Genomic DNA, 8,997 nt, shown 5'->3' with positions numbered 1-8,997 from the left:
GTTAATATGACTTTCCAATCTCCTAATTTCCTAGCCATCATCCAGCTTTGAATTCCCTCTCATAGCATCCTGGAGGCTCTGCATCAGCTTTTCTTACTTTCTTTGCCTACCATTAAATTCGATTTTGCTCCAAAGTTTTAGCTGGGCCAAGGAAGATTTGGCTGTTCGCTGAAATTGCTGAACAAGGGATTCCCAAGCTCTAGCCCCATACCGACTCCACTCTTCCTGGACTATACTCCTACAGCATTCGTGGGAGCTCCACATATCCTCATAATAATCTCGGGGGAATGATTTGCCCGCATTTCTCGAATTTTTGCTTCGCTCATAGAATTCTAGAATGATTGGGCAGTAGTCCGAAGACTAGTTCACAAGATTTATGCCTACAGATTCTTGGAAATTAATCCCCTAATCTTTACTACACAGAAATCGGTCCAATCTCTCCTCAATAAAATGATCTCCGTATCTTTTGTTTGACCACGTATAGGGATATCCCTTACACCCCATATCCTGCAAATTGCAGCTTTGCACAGCTTCCCTAAACTCGGCAACCCTATTCAGGTTTCTCTCATTGCCTCCGGTTTTCTCATGCATATGCATTATCTCATTGAAATCACCAAAACAACACCAAGGATAGGAAAATAAGCTGGCTAACCTTTTCATGAGAGTCCAAGTATTATGCTTCTGGCTGAGCTCAGGATGGCCGTAGATCCCAGTGCATCTCCACCTCAAACCACTTTCACTACTCACTATTGCATCTATATGATGTGGGCTGTACGAGGTAATGCTAACATTAACATCTGCACTCCAAAGCAAGGCTAGACCTCCCCCCATGCCCGTTCTATCTACTGCAAAACAATTCTCGAAGTTAAAATCTCTACAAATCGATTCAACCTGCCTAGCCAACATCTTGGTTTCACAACAGAAGAAAATTTGAGGCCGGTGCAGGTGGAGAATTTTTTTGGAGCTAGGTGCGTTCGAGGCTTCCCCAGACCTTGAACGTTCCAACTTAAGAGTTTCATGGTTGTCGGCGGGCTTGAAATTCAGCACCCGCCAATACTTCTTCTTCCATAGCTGCCACATATTCCCCTTTATCTGATATCTCTTCTATTATTTGTAGCTGTCGGGCTGTTCTGTTTGAGCTAATGTGGGTGCTGTAGTCTGAGTTTATTGCTAAGCTTGTGTGGTTTCCCACGTGTGATTGTTTTGGTGGACTGAGCACTCTTTTTTTTTTTTTTTGTGGGCTGAGCTGATGGTCATCACTGCTAGGTCTTTTTGCTCCTATTAACCCATGATTCTTCGCTCCTTTTGCTATGGGAATTCTTGCCTTAAGTTTCTATTTTCTCGCTTTGGGCTTCGTGTTGGTCTTGCTTGGCCCACTATCCATTTCTTCCACATCAAATCTGGCATTCTCTTCAATATGCTTCCTTTTATCTTTGACTATTTCCAAGCCTGTTTTATCCACAGGATTTTCGTTCTCCTTCAAAATCTTTTCTCCCGCCTTTGTACTTTCATAGTTATAGTGGCTATCATTACTTGCCACCCTATTCTTCACCTCGTCGATGTCACAGCCCATACTCTGACTCCCCATTTGCTGATTTTTCGTCTCTGAAGAGGTCAACATTAAATGTGCTTTGTCAGATATCAACAGGTTTCTTGTATCCTCTGGTTCTGCTCCATCTCTTATTTCCTGATCCGAATTGTTCAATTTTGACCCGTCTTGATCAATCGGGTTGTTTGAGCTTGGACTGGTCGTTGCTTGCACATTTTCTTTGGGATTGGATTGCTCTCGATTGCCTTTCTCCCTACTACGTTTTTGCTTTATCCTGTCAGCTTGTGTAACAGCTCGCATCCAACCACCATAAGGCAAGTCCTCCTTTTGTTGTCCTTTGTATCTCAAGCATTCCCTGTACTGGTGACCAATATGCGCACAACAAAAGAAAAAATCCGGAAGTTTTTCATACAAAATTGGCATTGGAGTTTTGCCATCCGCTTGTTGTAGGAATACAATCTTTTTTAGAGGCTGTGAAATATCAATGGATATCCTGGCTCTAGCAAACTGCCCAATACATTCCCCAGCTTCGTCTGTCTCCACTTCCTTGACTGTACCAATTTTTTCTCCCAGCTTTTGGATGGCCTCCTTGTTCATACACATTATTGGTATGTTATGAAGCTGAACCCAAAATGTGGCATGTGTAAAAGATTGATTTTTGATATCTCCAATCCCTGTTGGTTTGGTCAAAACTATCAATGCTCTGTCGAAATGCCACGGCCCTCCCATGAGCACCCTTTTCTTTTCTTCTTCAGAGGCGAACTTGAACAGGAAAATATTATCCCCCATACTTTCTATTTTAACCTCTATGACAGTTCTCCAAGCCATTTGCATTGCAGCTTTCAAGCCCTCCTTGTTTATACTTCTTGATGTTAGCACTTTGCCTACTACACAATTTGTAGTTACCTCCTCTCCCTTTATCTTCATCCGCCCCATGAATGTTACTATGTCTGCCTCCTCTTCTTTTGAAACACTCGCCTGACACTTGCGTAATAATTCCTCAGCATCCATTAGATGCTGTGATTCTATGAATAAGTCTTCTCACCAAATTTCTAACCACCGAAATTAAATGTGTTGCATAAATAATATTGTAGAGAACACCCAACTAGTGGGTGATTGAGAAAGCCACAAGGGCTTCAGTCATCTTTCATTCCTATACTTTTTCAGAGAAAAAGTACTGTGGAAGAGAGAAAGTTGTATGCAACCTCAACTCTAGACCTGAGAGAACCAAGAAACAGCCAGGCTGGATGAAGGGCTACACCACATGAACCATGACAGCAAGGATGGATGGATAATTCTTCTTAGCTATTATTTGAATTATGTTATTATAATTTAGATATTTTACAATTGCCAGCTCATGTTTGTTTTTATCCTTAGAATGTCCTAGAGGAGTCACGAGATATATATCTAAAAAGGAATATTGTGTAAGACACTGTTGATTAATGAAAATTCCTTCTCTTTCTGATCTCTGTCTTATTCTCTTTTTTTCTTATTCTGGAGCCGTCACTCGCTCGAAGAGTGCTCAATCATTGGTACCTTTTTTGATTTCTAGCAGTAAAGTGTATCATTATTTTGTGCCAAGAAATGGAGGCATGAATGAATAGTTTAAAAAGCGAAATGAATAATTAGGCATAATGTGAAAAAGAGAAAGTAGTTTTACAAAAACATGACACTTATTCTTTTTTCTTGTTTTTTTTCTTTTTTTTCCCCTTCTTGAATGCATAAACATGAATATGGATACAATGATTCCAAGCCTCAACAGATCAAAATTTTCCTATTTACAGTATATATGTGTTTGCCAGAAAAGAAAATTCCTATCACTCATGCCATCTTGTGGTTCTGATCCTATGTGATTTGGATGGCTACAAAAATTGAAACACACGCTTACAAAACCTACTCATTACTCATGCTATCTTGTGGTTCTGATCCTATATGATTTGAATGGCTACAAAAATTGAAACACACGCCTACAAAAACTTGCCTGTGGTTCTAATGGACTCAAAAATGTGCATGCATGTCTGCTGAAAAACAGCGAAAACTAGAAATTCTATGAATCAAAAACTCTCCATGCTAACAACCTCTGTGGCCAGCTGATCAACCAAAGCATCCTCTATTTCTCTGACAATTACCTCAATACTGTCTCCCAACTCTAACCAGCCATCATCCTTTCCCATCATTTTCCCAGATGAATCTTTGTTTGCTTGCTTCTTCTTATAATCAAGTAAAGTCCACAGATTTTCTTCAATCGTGTCAAGGCTTTTCCCAAAGCAAATTCTCGTGGATAGAGGTTTTGTCCAGTGGCACCCCATGCTTGGCTGGAGAATACCCATAAGCTCTGAATTTATACGATCAAACAGAAGCCTTCGCTCTGACCTCTTCCATGATATGTGCTCACCATACTTCTTCTCTAGCATCTCAAACACAGCAGCGCTTATTGGGCATTCTGGGGAATCCCAGGTGTCATAACTCATGCCTGAGTTCCTAACATGAAAACCTGCTTCGGTAAAGACATCAACCAGGTAAGAGAAATCTCTGCCTGCTTCAATGCTGAATGGTCTCATGAACAGTTCACTTTTCACAGCATTGTTGATAGAACCTCGCTCAAAATCATCATCACTTGACACATTCATTCCATCTCCTTCAGAGCATGTTTCTGAGGACTCTGATCTCAAAAGTTCAAGTAGCAGCAGCAAATCTAGTATGTACAGAAAAAGGAACGTCGTTTAAGAAACTTGAAAATCTAACTAGGTGAGAATATAAAATGAAGATAGAAAACAAAAGAATTGATGTCATTACCATGCAAGTTCGCATCAACATTTTGAACGCATGCAGAGTTAGATAAAGTCTCTTCCTCAAATGGTGGTTCAAACACTGAATTTGGACTAAACTGATAAGCCTCCTCTGAGTTCACAAGAGATTCAGGGTCTATGCAAGAGCAGAATGAAGAACCAGCATCCTCTTTAAATATTCCAATTGAAATATCCTGCAGGATAAGAACAAAACTGAATGAGCAAGAGACTTAACCTTCTACTTAGGTCAAAAATGCACAGCCACTGGAACACACACACACACACAAATGATCAGCCAGAAAAGTCCTTGAAAAGACAAAGGACAGGAAACCAATTTTTTGCTTACTTGAAATCCAGGGTAAAAAGCTACAATCAAAAGTTGTACTAAGCATAACTGTATGGCCTAAAATTAAGTCAACACAAGTGTTCTTGTCTTGTGCACCTTAAGCACAAAAACTATACATACTTAATGAAAATTGAGACAGGAACAAATTTGGTTGTGGAATTTACAAAACTCGAGGGATGCCAGGCTTGCGAGAGTTGACCTCATAAAAAAGTCACCATACAACTTGTTTTAGAAAATTGTGAACTACGGAATACTAGAGGATATCCTTACTAAAAGCAAAACCAAAAGAAGATTAGATGCATAAACATTTCTTTGCAAGAAGAAAGAATACATGTAAACAGATACACTTGAGCATATAAGCATGGGCATAGATAAGCCTAAATCTAAGTGCAAATTTAAGACTTGAGATTTATCAGCCAACTAACGGTTAAAAAGACAGAAAGAGCAATACCAAACTATGTATTTTTGCATATAATGACTGTAAATCCGGTCTAACCGACTTATCAGCAATCGACGTGGGAACTTTCAAACAGTTATAAAAATTATTCCAGAACCAGTATCCAAAGAAAGTAAGATAGCAACAAACTATATAAAAGGGTCCAGAGATTAGATCAGATAAAACATCAAACCTGTTTCCAGAAATTAGATCAGATAAAACATCAAACCTGTTGAGTAGAAGCATGTGGAACTTGAGAAGAAAAGTGGCCATCCTCCACCACAGTTTCAGAAGACCGACCTTCAACCACAGTTGCTGTATCAGTCACCATATCAGCAATCATATTAACAGTGACAACACTATCTACTGATGACTTAGTAACCACTGAACTCTGCTCAGAGAGATCTTTTTCCACAAGCAGCTTCTTCTGCTCCTGAACATCCCTACCTTCATGTATTTTGCATCCATGTTCAGAACCCTCTTTCTGATTATGGCTTTGCTTCCTGAACCTGTGCCTTAACCTATTAGCTGATTCTAGTGGCCTCATAAACAAGTTGCTGCGAAGACCATCCTGACTGCTATGGGCACGCTCACCAAGCCTGAAATCCAACTTACCTGAATTTGATTCAATCATCTCACCCAGAGTCCTGCTCCCACTAGCCGCTTCAACTTCTTGAAACTTTTTAGTTGTTCCAAATCCTTCTAAGATATCTTTCCTTGCTTCCCTATCCACATATGACCTATCTGAATGGTAAAGCGATGGTTTCTGATGGTTCTTCCAATCACAAAAATTAAGGGATGTAAATGTCTTCAACTCAGTCTCTTTTACAAATGTATCATTATCTCTGCTACCTGGTTTTGATACCTTCATAAACAGATTGTTTTTGCCCTGCTCTGTCTGTCCAGAAATTTTTCCGCAAATTCCAAACCTCAATCTAACAGGTTCCACATCTTCGGTCACATTCTTCCTTTCTTTCTCTTCAATGTATAAAGTCCCTTTTTCAGGACTGGGAAACTCTTTATGCTTCCTACTGATTGAATGACAATCCCTACAAGAGCTGCGTGGGGGAAAATATCTTGCAGCATTCTCTTTCTTTCCATGATTCGGTTTCAAAACAACAATCCTGGTAGGGAGAGTATCTGACTCCTTTTGTGATTTCAAAAACTTGTATCCATTACCAGGAACATGTTCTCCACAGGCACATGTTACACGACCAGTTTCAAGTTCTCGAAGCAGTTTGGCACTTCCCTGATCAGTTTCCCCCCTGGATATGCTGCATATGTCGGTCATTCCAGTGTCAGAAGCATTTGATGACTTCAAGACTGTTAAATGGCGCGGTTGCAAATGGTATGGGATGCCATGTAAATTACAGAGACGGTCGGTGATCAAAGAATCTGGTTCCTTGAGATATTTCATGAAAAGGTCTATTTTAGAATCCACAACTCCCTGAGCATCGCCAACTTCCTTCGCATCTGACAAACTCAAGCTAAATTTCCCCTTTTCAACTGGCAGATTACATTGCTCCTCTCTCTTCAGTTTTCCATGTAATGTATCCTTAATTTCTTTCTTCTCTTCAGCAACCAACCTAAATGAATGGCGTTCATGGGATGAACGCTTCCCTCTTTCAGCTACAGAATTAACTCTTCTCAAGTAATTCTCAGAAAGCACTTTTTGCTTTTTATGGAGAGGCTGATGAGGTGACAACTCATCAAGACCCATTAATCTTGCAAGAACACTCGGAGTACATTGTCTAGATTCCATCTCTGCTTACATTTATTGAGATACTGTAAATGCAAGACCACACCTGCTAAATCAGATAACACTACATGAAGAAAGTGTAAGCAAGCAATTTTTTATATCCAAACCAAAGCCCTTTAACCATTTGTGTATCTTTCCATTTTGGCTATCCAGTATTCCAGAAAAATACAGCATCCAATTAAACCATAACCCCAGAAAGAGTTTCTTACCAAATCTTCTTTGGTAGTAGAAAAAAAGTGACAACTAAAGTCGGATGCCAAATCTGAAGCATTTCTTAGTTTCGAAACCTCCCTGCTTCCTGGAGAAGGTTCCATCATAATCAAATGAACAAGCAAACATATCACTCACTATATGTGGAAAATAAGAATTGCTTATACTACATGACAAAAACAAAAAGTAAAGGGGAAAAAAAGGGAATGAGGTAGTCCTAGGTAATAACCTTCAAGCAGCATTGAAAATTGAATTCAGAAACAAAGAGAATCAAAAAAGAGAATGCAAACAAAAAAAGATGCTTATTACCGAAAAAGCCTTCTACTGCAATCATCAAAACCTAGAGTATAAAATCTATCATCTTAAAAGAGAATAATAAGGAAAGAAAATATGAAAATAAAGAAAAAAGAACAACACCCCATAAGCCACTAACAAGTTTCTAGAAACGCCTATGCGAACAGAACCAAAATCATTAAAACAACCCCCCTTGGCATGCAATTATCGCAATAACAGCTTAGAAATAAGTGTAAAGTGCATCAAATGAATGGAATATATAGCATCATCAATGAATGGGAATAAAATTAAAAACAGAACTGCTCCATAATATCAGACAAAAATAATAACAATAATAATAGCCCCCAAAACTGAAAGACAATGATTTTGATGTCCACTATACCAAGACCATCACTATTCGATACCGCTACAAAACAATTGAAAACAAGACCCCAACTTTGATAACAACAAAAGCAACAATCAAAACCCAAGAACGTCATCAATCTTTATATAAACCCAAAAAAAAAAAAAAAGACTAGAAATGATTCGAGAAAGAGTGATAAGAAACTTACTTTTTTTAGAAGATCTTTGCTTTCACTGGGTACCCATAAAGCGATTGCTTCATAACATGCAAGCTAATCTCTTCTTTGATAATAATTATCATTTATCAACAATCCAACAGTAATAATAAATGATATTTAAACAGAGGTATGTTTAAAAATTAATTTGTTTTCTTATTTATCAAGCAAGAGAAGACACGCCGACAAATTGACAGTAATTACAAGTCAACCCACTTGATTTCTTTTCAATCTTGACATGCTAAAAATGAAATGGTCGGCAACAACATCAATAACAAGGAGGATGAGGTTACGGTGTAATTATGGTATTATGGTATAGTTGCATTCAGTCGTTGGGTTTACTTGAATTGGTAGGGTTTATTAATATCTAACGACTGAATATAACTGTGATATGATACTACAGTTGCACCACAGATTTCTCCCAATAACAAATGATAAACAAAAAATATAATATGGGTTATCACTTCTATTGTTTAAAAGAAATGGAATTAAAGAACTGAAAAGAAAAAAAAAGTAATGCAAAGTGAGAAAGAAAATAAGAAACGGTGTGATAATGATGATGCTGTGATTGATGAAGAAACTGGAGAGAGGTTGTGTCTGTTTGAATCGGGAGATGATTTAATAATCTTTTTATTATCTTACTTTTATTCTTTTTTTAATTTTGTTTATTTATAATTATATTCCTGGCGAAATTACGCGCGAATAAACGTCATGTTTCGCGTGGTTGGCGCCAGTTAGAAAAATACCGTTTTTTGTATTGGGAAAGGAACGGATAATTGGATATTGCCACTCGAGTTTTTGGCTACGTCCAGTATCGGTTGCTGCCTTGTTGGGTCAAAATGCCGAAGGAGATATTGGAGATAGTGAAATAAGGGTTGGAAATAGAGGATTTTTGTGTGATTCGAATATTTTAATAATTGAAGATTCGGATTCAGGTGACGAACTTGCATGTTGGGTAAAATTATAATTTAGAATAATTGGGAGTCTCCTCGGCTATAGGGTTCGAGCGTCAAGGTACTTAAAAGAAAATAAATGGGTTGGATCACCATGAGTTTAG

General features: G+C 38.4%; 1 protein-coding gene across 3 annotated transcripts; it reads right to left on the bottom strand.

Moving 5' to 3' along the window:
* Nucleotides 1-3,203: 3,203 nt before the first annotated feature.
* On the bottom strand, nucleotides 3,204-8,509 carry LOC102620103 (uncharacterized). 3 transcript variants are annotated; one of them, XM_006485954.4, is made up of 5 exons: nucleotides 7,935-8,509; nucleotides 7,089-7,177; nucleotides 5,350-6,943; nucleotides 4,346-4,532; nucleotides 3,204-4,244 (listed from the first exon to the last, which is right to left on the bottom strand). In XM_006485954.4, exons 3-5 carry the CDS (start codon nucleotides 6,880-6,882, stop codon nucleotides 3,604-3,606), a joined length of 2,361 nt encoding a protein of 786 aa, XP_006486017.1. In that variant the 5' UTR covers nucleotides 6,883-6,943; nucleotides 7,089-7,177; nucleotides 7,935-8,509; the 3' UTR covers nucleotides 3,204-3,603. The 3 variants fall into 3 exon arrangements, with proteins under 3 accessions (XP_006486017.1, XP_006486015.1, XP_052295710.1); XM_006485952.4 differs by having other exon boundaries at nucleotides 5,350-6,925; XM_052439750.1 differs by having other exon boundaries at nucleotides 5,350-6,905.
* Nucleotides 8,510-8,997: the final 488 nt, after the last annotated feature.

This window comes from Citrus sinensis, chromosome 4 (assembly GCF_022201045.2).
Source record: "Citrus sinensis cultivar Valencia sweet orange chromosome 4, DVS_A1.0, whole genome shotgun sequence".
In the NCBI taxonomy this organism is placed as follows: Eukaryota; Viridiplantae; Streptophyta; class Magnoliopsida; order Sapindales; family Rutaceae; genus Citrus; species Citrus sinensis.
This window is presented reverse-complemented; position numbering and strand designations above follow the sequence as displayed.